The 20,933-nt window shown below is 42.3% G+C and overlaps 1 protein-coding gene across 1 annotated transcript in view; it reads left to right on the top strand.

The window, feature by feature from the left end:
* The window catches only part of ZFYVE1 (zinc finger FYVE-type containing 1), a 182,213-nt gene that overhangs the window by 34,932 nt on the left and 126,348 nt on the right, over positions 1–20,933 (top strand). Inside the window, exons 2-3 of the mRNA XM_078659491.1 lie at positions 1,138–1,743; positions 13,952–14,456. Coding sequence (XP_078515617.1) covers positions 1,252–1,743; positions 13,952–14,456 — 997 coding nt within the window. The 5' untranslated portion in view covers positions 1,138–1,251. The remainder of the gene's footprint in view (positions 1–1,137; positions 1,744–13,951; positions 14,457–20,933) is intronic.

Here is a 20,933-nt window from a genome sequence, read left to right as displayed (position 1 = left end):
GCTGTGAGAGGAAATTCCAACTTGGTCCAAGGTTTGGCAAAGCGTCCCACTCGCAAGCTCTGCGAGCACAGTAGATGAAGGCTCGGTGAAGGGGTGGGAGGGGTCGGGGAGAGCGGCCCAGGTGTGTCTCGTCAGGCAGGCGGGCGCTCCTGGGATATGCAGTCCCAGTGCAGCGCGCGCACACACTCGCAGCCCCGGCGATTCAGTTTCCCTCGTTGTCCCCTTAGGCAAGTTGCAGGCGTCCCTCCTGACGCAGCGGGACCCGCGAAGCGGGTTCCGCAAGAAGTAGGCTGTGAGAGGAAATTCCAACTTGGTCCAAGGTTTGGCAAAGCGTCCCACTCGCAAGCTCTGCGAGCACAGTAGATGAAGGCTCGGTGAAGGGGTGGGAGGGGTCGGGGAGAGCGGCCCAGGTGTGTCTCGTCAGGCAGGCGGGCGCTCCTGGGATATGCAGTCCCAGTGCAGCGCGCGCACACACTCGCAGCCCCGGCGATTCAGTTTCCCTCGTTGTCCCCTTAGGCAAGTTGCAGGCGTCCCTCCTGACGCAGCGGGACCCGCGAAGCGGGTTCCGCAAGAAGTAGGCTGTGAGAGGAAATTCCAACTTGGTCCAAGGTTTGGCAAAGCGTCCCACTCGCAAGCTCTGCGAGCACAGTAGATGAAGGCTCGGTGAAGGGGTGGGAGGGGTCGGGGAGAGCGGCCCAGGTGTGTCTCGTCAGGCAGGCGGGCGCTCCTGGGATATGCAGTCCCAGTGCAGCGCGCGCACACACTCGCAGCCCCGGCGATTCAGTTTCCCTCGTTGTCCCCTTAGGCAAGTTGCAGGCGTCCCTCCTGACGCAGCGGGACCCGCGAAGCGGGTTCCGCAAGAAGTAGGCTGTGAGAGGAAATTCCAACTTGGTCCAAGGTTTGGCAAAGCGTCCCCATATATTCAAGTCATTTGGGACACCTGTACTTTCTCATAGCTGTGAAGTGTTATTTTAGTTTTAGAACATTCACTGTTTTACTTTATTTTTTTTTAAAGTACTAAATACCATGTTCTGTTATTTGTGATCATTTTGACACCCACATTTCAAGAAATTTGAAATGTGCTGTTCATCTACTGTAGACCTCAAGTGTGTTTACGCTATTGTTTTTCTTAAACAGGGAACAAAAAGTTCGCTCCTGGCCGATCCTTGAAAGACGGACCCCAGTGCTCCGAACAGCTGGAATTCTTACAAATCTAAGGAACAGCGGCACCCTGTCTTGTTAAGAGGAATTATGAGTGCTCCGACTCCGCCAGCAGCGGACAAGGGTGCAAGCACTTCACTCATGTGCCAGGAAAGCTATGCTTGTGGTGGCAGCGATGAAGCCTCGTTTGAGTGTGACGAGTGTGGCAGCCTCCAGTGCCAGCAGTGTGAGCAGGAATTACACAGGCAGGAGAGGCTGCGAAACCATGAACGGATCCGTATCAAGCCCGGCCATGTGCCGTACTGTGACTCCTGTAAAAACAGCAGTGGTAACGTCTCGCCAAGTGGCACCCGGCAGCGGGCAGCTATCCGGTGCCAGTCATGCAAGATCAACCTGTGTGTCGAGTGCCAAAAGAAAGCCCATTCTGGCGGCAACAGGCGCAAGCACCCCATCACTGTGTATCCTGTTAACAAGGCCCGTGAGCAGCAAGAGAGTGAAGGAATGGACGAAGAAACCAAGAAGAAGAAGATGATTGAAAACGTTGTAAGCTTCCTGTTGGTGGATGAAACTGAAAGTATCCAGGTGAGCATTGATGTGTTTGCATCTAATGAAAGAAAGCATTGAGTCATCAGCTTCAGGTAGACGGAATTCATGAACATTTTGATATTCACTCTGTCTCCTAACCTTTTATTCTTGAATGAATTAATCATGAAATCTGTAGTGCCCATTCAAGAGTTGCCTCAGTAACCTGTTTTTCATCCAGTTTAAATTCGACTTTCACATCTGAATGAATGGATGACTGAACAAAGTAATTTGTAGTGACTTCATAGGCATGAATGAATGTTGGGATATGTTGTTAGCCACATGCTAATTTATAGGACAAGAAGGCGGCTATCAAAGAAATGGAAGGATAGGACATACTACTATAATAGTTGATAGGATTAAGCATTGGAGTGCTTTGTGGAATAGAAGAGTTTTAGTGCCTTTCTGTGATCTCAGCTAGACTGGCGCAGCTGTTCCCATTCGCAACACCCACGTCTGGTCTAAATTGTTTTCAGATTGCTTTTTTAAATTTAACATTTTGACATTGAGGGCTGGATATAAAAATCATTTCGTTTCTTTCTATGTTTAGTTTTGTGTTTTGGGCAGGACCTCTAGTTTCAAAATGGCAGAGAAGCATTCTACTGGATTAGTCATCTCCCGGCAATAGATCAGGGGTTGTAGACTAACTGATTCTCTTCAAGACTGGCTGTTAGCTTTGTATCAGGAAAAGTCCATCCTAAAACATCTGAAAGGTCAGGTAAAAACTGAAAAGCATTCATTAAAATAAGTTTCCCCTCCCTGTAGGTTAAAAGAAAGAGCTCACTAGGTAATAGTTTTTGGCAAGAAGGCAAAAACAGCTCTCTTGGATTATGTATTGAGTAAGCAAGCAAAAGGTGTCATTCACTGTCGCAGAATTAACTTCTATACCTGTGGAACACAATAAATATCTCTGTTCATAGGAAGTGACAACATTGATGTGGTTTGCCTGAATGGTGACTAAGTTAAGGGAGTGCATCAGAGGGTCTGCAAACCTCAATCAACACCCTCTCAGATGTCTTAGCCCTACTTGTGGCTAGGTAAACACACTGTACTGGAGGTCATTTGTCAAATAACTGTATGTTACTTTGGGGAAGAGAGAGTCGTTTTCCAAGATTTAATTTCCAGAACACCAACAATGAGAAAGGTATAGGCTTGCTATCAAAACTGAAGCCAACTCATTCACTCCAAAGTGCAGTAAGTAGGAGAAACACAGCTCTTTGTGGCCCCATTAATAGCAATGTAGAGAATTTATAGCTCAAGAAAAGTAAGGTTCCAATGCCTTCAACAAAACCACCATCATCATCATCATGTTGGTCTAAAAAGTGTCAGACCCCAAAGCACCATAGAGCTTTCAATGCCCTACATACCTTTTCCAAACTAAGCAAAGATTTAGAAAAGGTAGTAACACACCAACTCAGTGGGAAGGGCCTGGGCTTTTGGATGTAAGACATTCAGGATGCCAGGCTGATCACAGAACCTATGTTGCTGAGTTAGACACCATCAGGTTAACCGCTGACCTGGGGTTACTGACTCTCGTTGGGCTCCTACATGACGCTGTTGATCACAATGTACCCCTCTTTTACCTGACTTGTATATCTAGCGTTTTGGACCAAGAACTCTTACAATTTCACTCATTCCTTTTAGTATCGAATTTGGAACGTAAGTTGAGAGCTTGTCTGTGATCACCCTCCCAGTAAGTTAGTCTTTGGTGACACGGATCACTGGTCTCATTGCTGCTCTTTACTGCAGATACCAAACCCCCCTTTTGAGTGGGATGTCTCATAACGACCCTATGCCAATGATACACTTAGTATGATAATGTGACTATTTATAGTGGTGCGTGGGAGAATTTGAAACCTGAATGGGTGCCATCTGGCTCCGAATGAGTGGAGCAAAGGCTGAAATCCCATTTTTAGGAGAAAAAATTGAGGGAACTACCCCAGTAGGGAATGAAAATGGGGTGGCAAGACAACACAGGGCAGGGCAGAGCCCCGTGTAAAGGCAACAGCCACACAATATTCATGTTGGGCAGTTGAAATACTGAGAAGATGTGGGCCTGGCCTGGTATTTGCTCCCTCATGTTTGGGAGCAGTGTTTTCCTGACCTATGCAGTCCAAATATGAGGCGAACAACAAAAAGCATAAAACCAGTGTTCCTGATTTTTGTAAATGTCTGCTTAGGTCATCCAGTCATTGACTTCATATAACTAGCCTGTAAGTTAACCAAATCATGTATTCAATAAACCTGTGACACATATGCTTCCAGGAAGAAAAACCTGTGAGGTCTCATTTCAGGTAACCTGATAAATATGTAAGCTTCATAGTACTTTGGTATTGCTTCGTAAAGACTGTTAGAGTTGATATGTGCATGCCAGGAAAAAGACAGCAGTATAGACTATCCTATGAACAAAACATAAGAGTTTGCAAGTAACCTGTTCAGTCACATAGAAACAATGAGATTCAATAACTAGAGCTGTTACTATTCTAATCTGATCCTGTTTGCCCAGTCCAACCAGAGTTGTTACTGTTGAAAGCTTCACATCCAGTTGTGTTGTTTATATTGTTGAGATGTGCCTGGAAGTAAAAGTCACTGATGCTGGAGCTGAAAGGTTGTGCAGGAAGTGAGTCCAGAAACAATAAGTGGACAACAGGCAGTTTGCCTCCTCTCAAAAAATGGAGCATTGATGAAATGTCCAGTAAATAATAAGAAGAGGAAGGAGGAGCTAGTGGTAAAGAGGTCCCACTCTGCTCCGAAGCATATGTCAGGAAAAATCAAACGAGAGTGAGATCTGTGTCCTGAGGAATCCCTTTGAAAAAAAATCTGTGGGACCCTCAACAACTAATTACGGTTAGTGAATTACGTTTTGCCACTTGTGTATTGATAGTTGATCGCATCATCATCGGATCTTTCTTCCTCCAACCAGGAGGTCATCTCTTTTCATCAGAGAAATGTTTCGTAGGGATCCACAACTGAGTAAGTGATCTAAAAATGATCTCTTGTCCAGCATCAAACATTTAATAAAAGCTGGACAAGGATAGAGTTAAAAGAAAAGTAGATGTGTACGGTGGAGTGTAATGTATCCATCACATCTTTGAGTGAGGTCACGGTCTACATGTTTCAGCCTTCGTGCACCCATAAAGGGTTGGTGGCTTTCATCAAACCCGATCAGAAGATAGAATTCAGAGCATGCCTTAGTCTTAATAAGGTCAGGTGTGACACTGTCCCCTGAGTCCTGTTAGGGTATGGGTCCCCAGTATGAAAAGAGTTGAAGAAAGACTAGAATGGAGATGGACAGTAATTTCGTTGTGCAATGCTATCTCAGATGTTTGCATACGTGTACTAACATATGTACATGTGACGGTGTTGTGTTTTTCTGTGTCCTGACCAGTGTTAGTCACATTATTGGGGCCATTTCCAAAGTTTCTGTCTATGTATCAGCGTCTGGTTGGTATAGGTTGTTTTTAATTCTCTTTTATCGTATACCAGCGAGTTGTAGTCATGTGTAACAGATTAAATTGTCTATTTTAGTTGTTTTGGCAGTACTCTACGGTGCACTCAAGTACGTTTGTGGCTTCATTTACACATTAGGCGTTTTTACGAGTACGTAAATTAGTCAGTAATTATCTGCTAGATAGCACAATTTCCAGTAATGTTCACCGTCCAACAGTATATGTCATCTGGCTGGTGATTTGTGTCAACATTACAATTGCTATTTCTCCCTTGAATGTTAAATTGTATAATTGGCCTGTTAGCAGGTCCTTAATTTAAACATTTTACTTTATTTAGAAAGATACAGTATAAAAAAAGACCTCTCTTTCGGTGTATGCGGTCCCCATAGGTACGGAGGTAAGACGTTGCTGCCGCCCTCCTTAAAGAGAAAGGAATGATTACATATCTTATCACGGCGGTCTATGGATATGAAAACATTTGGCGTCTAATCAAAAGACGCTCAATCCTCTTTTGTCATGTTGCCCACACTTACCTGTGAAACTGAGCTACCGTATCCAGATCGTTCCTCCCGTCCAGGATGTTACCAGGCATGCTCGTCGGCTCCTTTTCTACATGGAAGTGTTCTGGCGGATGGACTTGTGTGCTGGTATGGAAATGGAGACAATACTGTTGGAGGTTGCCCTGAGTCTTTCTTTCGATCGGGGTGGCAGTTCACCCTAGGGAATTCTACCACGTTTTTGAGACCATGTTGTATCACAGTGTTGGGACTATACTAATCTATTGAAATATTCTATCCGCTTAATGCGTTAAAAGATTTTTGTATATGTATTTCGTTCTTTTGACTGGGATATTCTTAATGACATGTATCAACGATTGGTGTTGTATAATAAAATATCTTAGTTATATGAATGGTTATAGAGTTCTTATGGAATTGGCGTAAAGGTATGTTATCTGTATTATGTCCTCTTTCCTCAAACATATGCCGGCAAAGTGAATAGGAGCTCTTGTTACTTGTTATCCAATGAAGTTGGGCATGATTTTTGTTCAATTTTTTAACTTTTACATAGGCTCTGAATTCCTTGGAGATGGTCTTATCTCTCGTGGCTGTATAGTCTTTTATTGTTGAATTACTTGACTCCAGGGCATCTGGTAGTTGAGCCCAACCTTAAATGTGCCCAAGTGATAAATCCATCTTTGTTCCTTCTGGAGTATGTTTTTTCCACATTAATGCTGGCATAATCTAGGCTCTCTAGCACATTCCATTCCTCTTTATTGGGGCAGTAGCTCACAGTAAGGAAATGGTTACTCACTTTCATTATCAATTTTTTTGCATCTGATGTTGCTTCTGTGTTCGCAGATGCGAGTTTTCACCTTTCTGCAGGTCATCCCAATGCACCATCATTTAATGGGCACGTTATCATGTATATAACATGAGAGCTGTTGCAGTTAGTATGTTTCCTTTAATGTCCAATTCAAATCAGATTCAGGTTTATTGTTTTCGTGGTTTTTGTTAGGTGGCATACTGAACAGTTGCCACAGGAGTGATGGTCTACTGCAGATGGAAGGCCCCCATAGTTGTTCCTTTTTTCCTTGGTCGAATATATACCTGTATATCGTTTAGACTACGTTCTCTTTCATAGGCAAAGCATGGTTTCTGCCATCTGAAAGTGCCTGTGTTGACTATTCCAATTGTTTAAAATTAATTTCTTTATGTGATTAGATGTTGAACCGTACATTGTTACATGGGTAAGTTGCTCCTGACTCTCTGTTGTGGTTTTATCTTGTAGTAGAGTATCTCTGTGTTTATTCTTTGCTCGTTTATGGCATTTGTTTACAATATGAGATGGATAGTTTCTGGATTTGAGTTTACTGGTAAATGCTTTAGCTTGTGCTTTGAAATCATTTGGTGTGCCACAGTTGCGTCTGAAGTGCAGGTATTGACCATAGGGTAAATTCTCTATCAGAGTACGTGAGTGGAAGCTGTCGAATATAATAGGCTGTTTTTGTTCGTTGGTTTTTGGTACGTTTTTGTACATAGATGGTCATTCTCTTCGGATATAGTTCTGTTCAGGAAAGCCAGGCTTTCATTGCTTACTGTGTTAGTGAATTTAAGATGTCTGTCTAGAGTGTTGATCCATCTTAGAAATTAATGAGCTGTGTCCTCCGTGCCTTTCTAAATCGTTATGATCCAATCAATAAATGGTTTCCAAAGTACTATGAGCTTGGGAAAGTTGTTATAATTGCTTAGAATATGTTTCTTTTCAAATTCGTTGACATAAAGACCTGCCAGACATGGGGCAAACGTGCTGCCCATAGATGTCCCGTGGACTTGGATGTACAGTGCTCATTATACCTGAAATGGTTATCCTTTAGAGCTAGTCTGCAGCATTCTAGGATAAAGTGCCGGGCTGTTTGGAAATTCCATTCCTTCCTTGAGAGTATTTGTTCAGTTGTGTCCAGGGTAGCGTCCTGAGGTAGTCTTGTATATAAACACTCTATGTCTAGTCCTATGAGTAAGTTGTTCTTTGGGTCAATGAATAGATCCTCCGTTCATTTCAAGATGTCACATTTATCTTTTAGATAGGTGGGTGTTTTTTAACTAAAGGTCGTAAAAAGTAATCAGCCAATTGCGAAAAAGGTTCCAGAGTTGGGACGATCCCGTATGCTATGGGACGTCCTGGTGGTGGTATTCTTCCCTTGTGTATTTTAGGGAGGGAATAGAAATATGGCATTACAGGTTCTTTTGCACATAGGTAGTCTGCTTCCCTCTTTGAGATACAACCAAGCACTTCCGCTTTTTCCACCATGCTTTTGATCATACCTTTCAATCTATCTGTGGGTTCCTCTGTAATGATCTGATAATATCTTGTGTCGTTCAACAGTTCCGTGCACTGTTGTTCATAATCGCTTTTACTTAGTAATATGATCCCTCCTCCTTTATCATCCGGTTTTACAATTAAAAACAACAGTTGATGGACAGAATGCAGAACAATGTCATACATTCACCCCAGTACAGAGATCTGGGCCTAAATCCATCGTTTTTCTGCACTCCACACCACCCCAGTTCAGACATGGCCATTGCAAATCAGCCTTGACCCTGTGCCTCATGGGAACAGTCCAGCCCGAACTGCGAAGCCATGTCTTTCCTGGACCGGAATCAAGCATCCTAGGACCGGTTTCTAGCTATCAGCTGTCTTCAGCCAGGATAGCTTGACTCCAGTGGTGTGGAGAGCATGGGACTCACGTCTGAGCATACCCATCCCACTCGGGGTGACAAATGCAAAAACAGTTGATGGACAGAATGCAGAACAATGTCATACATTCACCCCAGTACAGAGATCTGGGCCTAAATCCATCGTTTTTTTTGCACTCCACACCACCCCAGTTCAGACATGGTCATATGCAAATCAGCCTTGACCCTGTGTTTTACAATTAAATCAGGATTATTAGTTATTGTTAATAAGGCTGTTCTCTCCTTGGTGGTCATGTTATTGAAAATGTTTTGAGCTTCCAATTTTTCAACCTCCTTGAATATTGCTTGTTCAAAAGACAGGATCTCTATTGGTACAGTTGAGTTCCCATCGTACTTCTTTTCTCTTGCCTCTTAGTTGTTGCTGGCCCCTTCCTAAAAAAGGCCTAGGTATAGATTGAACATAGGGAGGGCTTCGTACAATGTAGGGGTTAAGCCAATCACCAAATTGTGGGGTGTAGGGTTGAAATATGGTTGTTGCCAGGGTTGTTGTCTTCCCCTGCCTCTAACTCTGTTCCTACCTCTGTATCTTCTTTGTCCTCGGTTTTCTTTATTGCTACTCCATTCAGTTGAGTCTGTGGAGCTTCCTCTAGATGAATCATAATCTACTGGTTTCAGTACTCTATTTCTGGGAGGGGAATAGTATTCTCTTATGTATGGGTAAAGTTTCACTTGGGAAAATCGCTTAAGATCTTTTCCTAATTTCTGTATCTTGCTCTGTGTCAAATAGTCTTTTAGCTCAGACATTTATTTGTTCATATCATCCAATTCCTTCTTAAATACAGAGATATGACCCATTGATTTCAGTTTGGTTGCACAAATCTGTATTTTCATAGTGAGCGCTTCCGATAATCTTGTCGCTGTCTTTATTATTAACACTAGTCAGTCCCTGGTACAACGCCAGGAGACGGATGCCCAATCTTTCCTGAATATTAAGTCCTTCAGAAAGATGTGTGGAGCATTATGTACCCATAATCCTCTGGGTGCTGCATTCACACGCAGATATTCCGTCATCATTACTTCGTAGATGGCTGTTTTCATTAGATCTTTTTTCAATTCTGTAAGTGATCCCAGTCTACTGTTTGGGCCAACATTTGTGGTAGATTAAGGTCTGTTAATAAGGAGAGACCTGATAGAATTGTGTCTATTTCTTCATCTGTACACGTTTTCTGCCATTATATTGTTATCTATGGGGATTCTGCTTCCTGAAGGGAGGACTCCAGGTTTTTGTACCAATTGTCAGGTGGATACGTACAGAGAAATATGTTAGCAGTATGTTTTTACTCCTTCGTCGTGAACAATGTCAAATTCTCTTGAAAATATCGAAATTGTATGCTGCTGTTAATCCAGTAAATATTAAGAAGGAGAAGTAGGAGCTAGGGGTAGAAGAGGCCCCACTTTGCTCCCAAGCATATGTCAGCAAAAATCAAACGAGTGGGATCTGTGTCCTGTGGAATCCCTTTGAAAAAAATCAGTGCAATTGATAAAACATGAACATATTTCTCGAGAATGCAGGCCGGTATATAAACTTAAATTGTACTCTGAAAACCAAGACCCCTATAACTGGCTGCTGCTTTCACTATTCCAGACCACAGATGACATTGCTGAACCATGCAAGGCTTCAATATCACACTTGGCCTGTTGAGTGAAGGGTCATACCAGCAGACATCACCATGTTTCTGGCTGATTGACCACCCTCTATCCCGAAGTCTTAATTTTGCTCTACCCATAGTGTCCCAAAGCTAATGCATGGTGGTATGCATTACTTTACAGAATTCAAACATAAAAGAAATTCTTCCTTCTTTCTTCCTGCTTGGGGTATTTTTGTGTAAAACAAACTCTGAACCCCTCAAAGCTCCGATGCTTCGAGCATTGTGGTGGTGTGCTACATAGACAATCCGTCGTTGCTGTATTGTTAGTAGTAGTAGTAGTAGTAGTAGTAGTAGTATTTTTATTGATGGTAATTTTAGTTTTGTAAAATGGGATCTGTTTTGGTTTTCTGAGCCACCCTTGTGGAATTAGTAATCTTCTCTGTTCCCTTGGAAGATTCCTTCCTAATGTAGCATCCTGTGAAGCCGGGGTTTCAAAACAATGCCTGATGCTTATTGGAGACAATAAGCGACTGAGGTAAAGCGTAAATGGACAATTGTCTTGATCACAAGAAGCTGCTGGCTTTTCGAAGTGTCTGAGAGACTATTGGCATGGCTGTAATGTACACAACAGATTGTCTGTGTTTGTGTCAAAAGAAGGGCTAGAGCAGGTGAGCTCTGCAGTAGGGCACAGACTGTGATGGAGAATGGAAGATGAAGGAACCCTCAGGCCCAGATTCACTCCAGCATGGCTTTGCGGTAAGGATGATGTCCTGCAGACCCTTCCTTCATGGTAATAGCAGACCATTCCGCTAAGTAAAATAATTTGTGGACATGAACAGAGCCATGGGTTGTTACCCTGCTGTTATCCTGCATTTTAACATGGCCACGAAGAGCCATATGGATGGAGATTATTGTAAATTGTATTTTAAACCTTTACAGCTATTTGAAAACAAACAATAAAGACCACAAAGAAGTCAGTAGAAAATACCAACATAGCTGGTTTTTCGTATTAATTGTAGTTTTCTAAAAGTAAACCTCCTCTTCAGTCAGTTTGTCACTCGTGTAGAGTTATTCATTATAGGGTATAATAGTTGGGAAATTAGCTCAGTTTTAGCTGTCGTGGCCCATGGGTATTGGAGTCATTCGTCTTTCCTTGTTTTATAAATAGAGCATCTTTTAGCCCTTCGTCGCTGCTGTCTGCCGTTGGCTGTCGCACGCACTCCCTCCCCAGTGCTGCGCACGACCAACGGCCGACGCAGCCACGCCTACCCTTTAGAACGCCCACACCGCGGCGGAAAACTAATTAGTAGTAAAAATATTTCTAACATGAACACAGCCCATGGCATTTCTCATATGCTATTTCATTTGAGTCCTAAATCGCACTTAAAGCACAGATATGAACATGAATATCACTGTTTCTTTAAAGAAAAAAAAGATTGTCCACCATTTAGCTGAAATCAAACTGCGAATGATATTCCTGGGTACTAACTGAAAGCAGTGTTTTTTAAAATCTTGATACACTCATTTCTGCCTCTGGACTCATTCGCTGACACAGAAGGCCTCCTGACATTACCTTGTTTTGAAGCTGCTTTTGTGATTAGTCACTGGTGAATGTGTTTGTAATGGCAAACCTTTCTAACCTGTTTAGCAGCTTGACTGATGCTGAGCAGGACCTGAGCTATCTGATTTCCGTGTAGGCATGCCTGCTGTCATCGTTCTACCGTATAAGATCAGGAGGCTCGAAGATGGGCGTAGATGCAATGGGTGGAAATGTAATACTCTACTGGACTTAACCTGGGCTTAATTATTAATAGTATTTTTTGAATTGGGCTCCTTGCCCTTTAAGTGGAGTTGCAGCCCGTACTGCAAGACTGGAACATGTTTTAATTTGGGACTTTGCACTAGGCAAGAGAAGAGAACTAGTCTTCGGTTGTACCGTGAATTCATTAGTGTAACATAGAATACCCAAGCCCATCCTCGTCCTTGACAAGGAAAGTTTGGTAACCATTCAGGACAACTGTTGACCATTATATGGATCACTGCTGGTGAACTATACTGCTTATTGCATATGTATCCACCCATTTACTGTCTTGTATTCATGCAAGAGTGGCTAAGTATAAAGAAATAGTTAGATATTATGTTGCAAAATAAGTGTTTATTAAAATGAAAAGCATACTCCACTGCTAGCTAGCATTGACTCTGCAAATAGATCTGACGTTGGGTGCCATCCTTTTGGCCTCGTTATTGGATGTTTTGTGTTTATGCCGAGGCCTACGAGGCAGTACATGCGTTGTCTGATTCAAAAGATATTGTATACTTACAATGTGCTTATAGTCCACCCATTGCTTACTATTGGTTGCTTTTACTGCTGTACTTCTTTGTTTGCTTCTTATTCGCCAGATTGTGTGGACTTTCCTTCCATTTGTCTCCCTCGCGCACTTCACTAACCCTTATCCCCACTCTGTCTTTCTCTCTTGTCCGTGCGCTTCTCCCCACCCCCTTGCATTGCGTTTTCGCCTGCCTTCTTCTTCCACCATTTCCACTTTGCTCTTTCGCCCGTTTGCTCCTTGCGTCAGTCCTTCCTTGTTGCTTCCCTCACCCGCTTTTTCCGTCTTGCTTCCCCTACCTGCTTTCCTTGCTTTGCTTCCACCCTGCACCATGTGTTGCTGCTGCCCCCGACCTTCACCCACAATGTTACCCCCCCACTCCTGTTGCTTTCACCCCATGTTACTTCCCCCCCGCCTGCGTTCTTTTTCTTTTTAGTTACAGATCTAACATAGACTGGTATCTAGCGAGGAAAGAAAAAGCATCAGACATGCTTCACAACATTGTGGATGCTGTGCAGCATGGCTAATGTCCTGTTGGCATTGCCAATGCTTGCTTGTTATGGTTGCTGTGGAACTTTATTTTTGAAGAGCAGCTGGCTATCACCAATAAGCATTGGCTTTGGCCTGTCTTCCCCCTCTCCCCCCCAAAAGCATGCTGAAGTGGACTGAACTTATGCTCCATGCATTCAGTATTGGGCAGAAGAAATATGTGAATGACCGAACAGGCCAGTGGATGAAGTGGCCTAACTGAAAGCCCTTTAAGTATGTATATGATATGCAATTTTAGTAAATCAAATGGTCTACTAACGCCAGACCTAAAAATGTACTTCATTACATTGACTCTTTGCCTCCTTCATTTATCTTGTTGTTCACTCGACTAGCTTCCTTATTTTCTTTCAAAACTTTTCTATGCTATCTTCTTTTGTAAAGCCAACCCCTGTCACCTTGCTGGAAAGTTATAGAGCACCTTCTTACAGAATGTACCCTAGTGGACGATTAACTAACTGAACCAGGAAGTAAACTTTATGCCTTTCCCTCAGAAGCCCAGTCCTTTTTAGTTAATCACATATCACTAGTTGTATCATTCCAAGCTGGAAGTGTTTGGTTTGAAAACTTTTGTTTCTCCTGGAACAGAATACACCAATAAATAGTTCATCTACGAGGGTACCACCAGCAGAGTCACCTAACGGTCGGGCGGAGATATAGATTCTTTGTTTAAATTTTCAGGTAAAAATGAGTTTTCATTGAACATCATGAGTGAATGGCAGCAAATTAAAAATCTAATATGCGTCAATGCAAGGACCTGAGAAGTGTGGTGACATGTCCACCATTTCGTAACTGTCTCCCTTCTCCCTCTCTCGCTTTTTTTTTCTCTCAGAATTGGGGTACTATGGGGTACTCACCTCCATTAATTCAGGTTTCCTTCGCTCTTATCCGTTTAAAACCTCTCAGAAAAAATCCTAAAATATTAGGGTCTTTGGTCACTACGGAGTTACTCTTAATTCTACCTTTAAGATCATTTGGTATTGTCTTTTTCCTGAACAGTATTGTGTGCAGTGGAGTTTATTAATTTGTCTACTTTTTTTAAGGTGGCAGATGAAGAGGAATTTATCCAGAAATTGGACTGCAACCCAGAAGAGCATCTGAAAGTTATCTCCATCTTTGGTAACACAGGCGATGGCAAGTCTCACACCCTCAATCACACCTTCTTCTATGGTCGAGAGGTCTTCAAGACTTCCCCTGCCCAGGAGTCCTGCACGGTGGGTGTCTGGGCAGCTTTCGATCCTATCCATAAGGTGGTGGTGATTGACACCGAGGGGCTACTAGGGGCCACTGTGAACCTGAGCCAGAGGACGCGCCTACTGCTGAAGGTTCTAGCCATTTCAGACCTTGTTATTTATCGGACACATGCAGACAGACTCCACAACGACCTCTTCAAGTTTCTTGGGGATGCTTCTGAAGCGTATCTGAAATATTTTACAAAGGAGTTGAAAGCCACCACAGCACGCTGTGGATTGGATGTTCCCCTCTCCACTCTTGGTCCAGGCGTCATCATTTTTCATGAGACGATCCACACCAAACTCCTTGGCACTGGTAAGTGAGATATTGGAAGTAAGGTCTGCTAACTGTAACCACTGTGGAGTTTTTATTATAATATAATGGTTAGTAGATGGTTTGGCAATTTTGACAGATGAACTGAAGCTTAGTTGGATAATTTAATTTACCTAGGATCATACAAGTTGGGAACTAGAATAGAACTCTGTTCTCCCGATTCTTCAACCAGCAACTCCGCCATGGCACAACATTTATTGCATCTTCAATACCCAATTCCTTCGCTGCAGATTTGCCTCCTGGGTATCTATCTACCCTCGCCAACTTAATACAGAGTCACTAACTACTTTATTGACCTGACCTTGGTGCTGGCTAAGCGTAAAATCACTATGCTATGGAAAAACACTGAGCGTTTACAGATTGAAAATTGGCAGGCAGACGTAATACTATGGGCAACCTGGGACGGTATCTTCTGCTTTGTGAAGCACACCAGGGCAGACACCCTTTAGAACAGCAAGGGCATGGGATGTAATTCTGGCAGATTTCCAGGAAGATGAGACTGAAAGTGCAGATGAGACCTCTGACTGAATGTCTCCTGCACTGCGCTCTTCCTGTAAGGCTCTCCATGGCCTGATATTTGAGTTTACTTCTGTGCTTGCAGCTCCCCTGAATCATTATTCCAATATTGGGCACCGCTCCCACCATGCAGTGCTTTTGAGACATGCCCCTTTCTGTCGCCATTACCTGATTCCCTAATTTTTCTCTGAGGGAAGGGGAGGTGACATGCCCCAGGAAGAAAGGGGGTGAGGCGGGACTGGGTGTTTGTTTGCTCAGGTTTTATTCTATGTCTATTCAATCTCAAATGATGAATGCCAATTCAATGACCACTTGAGTCTTCTTTAGAATGTGCTTATCTTGACTTGCTGTGGGGATTTCATACATATTTTACATTGTTAGCTCTTGTCGTTCTCTACAGTTACTGTCCCATTTGATTGGACAGAACGCTATGTAGGTGCATTGATATATATTTTACGATTGAAAGTGCTGCAATATTGAGTTTTTCTATCCCAATAAAAATCTGTTTAAAAAAAACAAAAATCAATACCCTCTGACAAATGGAAACTCACTTTTCATTTTATTAGGAAGTATTGGCAGCACCAGTGGGTCTGGCCCTCGCAAGCATGTGTGATAGTTAATTTGTTTTGTATTTTCTACTGCAATCATATTTCACAAACAATTAAGAAAAGAAAACCACATGTGCTGCCTAAACATCGTGGCCATGTACTTGCAATAAAATTGACTAAAAAGTAAGCATTGAATATAATTGTAATATTTTTCTGTAGGCCTTAATTAGAACAGGTATAGTGACCCTTTTTACTTTCCCTGCATATCACAGGAAAAATACAGGCTTTGGATTACAGTACCTTTTAGTTCAAGGATAACTCATAAATAAAAACCAACCCCGACAGTGCCAATCGAAAGTCGTCTGCAGTCATTGATTCTTCCATACACCACTTACTCATCCCCAATAAAAAAGAAAGACAAACTCAACAAGAGTATGCAAGATAAACTAAGATTAAAAGCAAAGAGAGGGGTACAGTAGGACCATCTGGCACTGCAGGCTACTCTTGGGGTTGGAAGGAATAGAATAAGGAAAAATAGATAAATAACTAGCCCGGGCACTGAAGCACACTAATTTTAGGCAAATGTGCACATGCGATTATACAAAATGACCTCACTCAAGGGCAGTAGCACAAAGCACAGAAGTGGGTTAACACATTGCCCCATGCAGTGTGACATTCTAACAAAAGACGACTGATCAAAATACCCTCTGTTTATGTATATGTTTGTAGGTAGAGTTTTTAAAAACATTTTATTGCAAGGCCTAGCAGGATATTTCTGCCACGCTCTCCTGAGAGGGTCTGACAAGGATTATTATAGTGCAAATCTTCAACCCCAGGGTTGGTAAAAAGAAACAGTATCAGATCGTCTCCAGTGATCTCTGAGATTCCATGTAACAACCTACCTGTCGACGTGATTTAACACTGTAACAACCCACCCTTAAAGGCACATTGCCTTTAAGATATGGTTCTCGCAATAAATAAATTGGGCATATTTATACGGTTTAATTTTTCATAATAAACTGATCAGACCTCTGTTTTCTAACATAACTTTTTTCCTAATCAACAAATCAGGCTTGTAGTATTCATCATTGTCTCATCGCCATAACCACTCACGCCTACTATATCACGTATGAGCTTTCTCACAAGACAGCCATAAGGTAAACAGCCAGTAAGATTACAAATACGTATAAAATTACAGTTGGCAAACAATATACAAACCTTATGAAGGTGTAACCAGGATTACCATGGTGCAAATCTTCTATCCCAATGGTTAGTCTGAGGGGTGACCAACACTAAAGTCCTCGCTTACTTGGAATCTCATAGATTCATTTAGTAATAAAATACCAATCTAAACTTTACAACAGTGTGATATCAATCCATTGTTAATGGCTTTAACAAATAAAGGCCACAATAAGATAGCAAGTCAGGCCTACTATCTTTGTCATAATTGTTTCTCATAATAAACAGATCAGACCCATGGCATCTGAAATGAACCAATGAGGTCTATAGCCTTCATCATTGGGTTGGCTCAATTACCAACCAGGGCCTCCTGTATTGAACTTAAACTGCCAACCACTGAGCATACAGTCATTCAGTTGCGAGTACATACAAAATGACAGTTGGAAAAACAATATACAACCCCTCTGAAAGGGCCCTACATGGATTATCACTTCTTAAATCTTCATCTCCAAGTGTATGTTAGATGAGGTAACCAACATAAAAACCCTTGCCAACGATGGCAATATCTGTGTATGCCCTTCAGGCCGGTGTAATGAAAATCCACCATTAAAGGCCTATTGTCTTTAACAAATGTTTTAATTGTTCAGGCCTACTGTCTTTGTCAAAACCTTTTTTTAATAAACACATCAGACCTGTAGCATCTGACACAAAGTTTCCTAATTAACCATTTAGGTCTATAACCTTTATCATTGGTGTGACACCATCATCAACTCTGGTCTACTGTGTACCCCACAAGGTAACCCTCAAGCTTTTAGCAGCTAGAATATTATAATTATGCACAAAATTACCTCGGGCACAACAATGTATAAACCTACCTAAAGGGGTTTACAAAAATCATCAAAGTACTAATCTTCTTACTGCAGGGTTTGCACCTGGTGTTGTGCAACTGGTGTAGTAACTTCAGGAAGGGTGTTGTGCCATGCATGTGTGTGATGTGTGACTTAAACATGTGTCATGCACAGCCTCACCTTGGCGTGCTACAAACTCTGTTACCTTCTTTGTCGTGCCTTGAGCTGTGTTCTCAGGCAGAGTGTACTGCAAAATCCACAGCAATTTTAAATAAAGAGTCACTTGACTCTTGCAATAAATAGAGTGGCCCTTAGTGTCCCATGATGTATCAATTCCACGCTCCTTCCGTATTCACTTGTGGACAATGCTGAAAACATGTAAACCGACACTGCGGTATCCATAATGCTGGGTAATCACTGCAGCAGTGGAAATATGGTCACAACAGTTAGCCTTCTACTTGAGTTCCTTCTCAAATGCTATGGGGCGGGCATATTCTGCTCATAACTTGCACAACCAAACATTCCATCCATCATTCATCGCCTTATCACAAGATTAAAATTAGGCTGTTTATAATAGCTCAATGGAAAAGCTAAAGCAGAAAGAACACATGACCAGTCTTGCCCTGTCCTTTTCAGGACTGAAGATTAGTGAAGTACTGCAGGGCAATGAACTGAGTAGGGAGAAAGCCAAAGATAGATCGGGTGGAGAACAAGATCCGGTCAAGGAGCCATTGACTGTTCTCCTTTTTTCCTTGTTTGTTATTGTTTGATGTTTAGAGAGACAAATATAGAACAAGGGGGAGAGGAGAAGGAGAGGTTTAAATCCCATCGCCGTAATAACTGCTATATTTTGCAGCAGATGTAAAGAAATGTGTGATAGCAATACAGGAACACAATGGGAACGATCATTTTGCAATCTGTACTTGATAAAGACAGGAGGGATGCCTTGCAAAGTGTAGACTGGGCAAGTATTTATGATCGCCTTGGTCAGCAGCGGTCCATGCAGGTACATCGGTGGGGCCGTGTGAGGGGGGGATTTCGAGGGACGATGCAGAGGGAAAATTAAATAAATCATTAATTTTCCCTCTCCATCATCCCTCGAAATCCCCCCCTTACCCGTCCCCACTGTTACCTGCACAGACCGCGGCTGGCCTTGGTGTATGTCCACCATAGGACTTGGATACATTTTTACTTAGGGTAATTAAAAAACACCTTGGGTTCACAGAGGGAGAAGTCCAATCAGGAGGGGACTTTATCCAAGTCATGGACAGGGACTTGAAAGGAGTATTGGAATGACCAGTGTTTTTGAAATATAACTAGACCTGAGCATAATGATATGTGATGATTGCTCCACTTGAATGAGAGGTACATGCGAATAGAATGTAAAATTCTTTGCACAGGATAGAGGGACAGTGTTTATCTAGTGGCCTAGGTCCCTTAGTAGAGAAAATAGATATTGGACTTGTATTACCATCTACAGTCACACCCCAGTTTAAGTCTTTTTAAAAAAAAAATTGATATTGTTCCTAAAGACAGAAAATTTCGACTTGGAAAATACTGTCTGCAAAACAAGGTACACAGGGTAGAGATAGTTCCGACCATCAAGGATTTAATGGTCAATAATGATACACCAGAAATCTCATGGGAAATATCGTCGGGAGCACTAAAAGCAGTAGTGAGGTGTCATCTTATTGCCCAAGCTTTCACTGAAAATCGAAACGGAGCGCTTGGTGGGGTTGGTGGTGTGATTAAGCCACAGCCAAGATGACCACATAATGCAGCTCTATGAGTCTACATTCAAAACATTTTTTTTAAAACATGGTGTGAAGACTATGCCAGAGATTTAGTAGTGACAGTAGGGGAGTAGGCAGGCGTAGGTGAACGTAGTCCCTGGGGATGGGTGTTCTCGATTGCTTTCCCTGCAGATACAGGCAGTTTGGCTTGATGGCACTGTGGCCTAGAGGAGCTTTGATTTCAGGGTCTGTGCACCCCAGTGTTATGCGGCCTAGTTGTTATTGGTCGGCCAATACATTGGACGGGCATGGGCTGGCTCCAGGGGGATCTGCTTGTGCCCAACTAGTTTGCTGTTTTGTTGCAATCCTTGGCATTGAGAGACAGCGGCCAGGAAGATAGCAAAAGCCAGGGGTGGCCATCAGCCCCTGCCTTGGCGAGTGAGCAATGAGCTAACCTGTAGTAGAATCCTGTGAGGGAACACAGGAGGGGCGGTGCCCTTTAGTCACTGCCACTATAGGGCGAACATAATGTCCATAAAAAATGGGAAGAGGAGGAACAAAAATGTATCCTAAGTAAATATGCCAAACAACAAATATTTGTTTGTGCAGCACAACAATACATTGTGACAAACTGAGTTACAATGACTCACTGGAACCATATGTCTTTGTGCTCGACCTTTGGAGTATTTTATTTTTCAGTAGTGAAAAAAATATATACATTTAAAAACAAGCTTGGTAAATATTGACAGGCACGTTCACATCTAATCACAAAGAACAAAAACACATTCTGTGGTCATTCCTTGCCTATCCCGACCACACCTTTTGAAAAAACAAGTATTTGCAATGCAATCGGTCTCACCTTTCGGACTTTTTATGTATTTAGCTATACAGCACATTAGTCTGGGTGCTGAAACGTCTACTGTTCTTTAACATGGAGGGAAAGTAAGCACCAAACTGCGTGACACAGCAGGTATGGGAACACATGGAGAGAAATATTGCCTTTCAGCGGGAAATGGTATAGTCCAAAGATCTGTTCTTAATATAAAAGCAGGGCCTTCGGTGGTCATATCACTGAAAATGCAAGATTTGAAAAAAATATTATTGTCTATGGGTGCTTGTGGAAGACAATTTCTATGGACTGGAATCTAGAGAATGCTAAAGTGGTTCTCGTATTTTACTGACCTCTGCTGGTCGTTTTCTAACAAGAAAATTAAATAGAGTTAGTTGCCAGAAAAAGAAAAAAAAAGAAAGTCCCTCAGCAGAAAGCAATTCAGGTATTTTACTGACCTCTACTGGTCGTTTTCTATCAAGGTAGTTAAATAGAGGCATTTGAACAAACAGAAAGCAAATCTGGTATTTTACCGATCTCTAGTGGTCGTTTTCTATCAAGTTAAATGGAGGCAGTTGAACAGAAAAAACAGTCCCTAAGCGGAAGCAGACAAATCCTAGGGCTGATCTCCAGAGCCCACAAAGTACATACACATATAATTATATACTAAAGTATATACAAGAGGTCTTGAATGCTCGACCTAATAGTAAATGGTGCTTATAATTGTCCTTCAAAGAGTCTATAATCCACATGGGGTAGCCTAGGTAATCTACCAATAGCTTTTGTGTGCTAAATTATGCAACAGC

This window comes from Lissotriton helveticus, chromosome 9 (genome assembly GCF_964261635.1).
Source record: "Lissotriton helveticus chromosome 9, aLisHel1.1, whole genome shotgun sequence".
In the NCBI taxonomy this organism is placed as follows: domain Eukaryota; kingdom Metazoa; phylum Chordata; class Amphibia; order Caudata; family Salamandridae; genus Lissotriton; species Lissotriton helveticus.
Note: the sequence above shows the minus strand (reverse complement) of the source record. Positions and strands in the feature narration are given on the sequence as shown.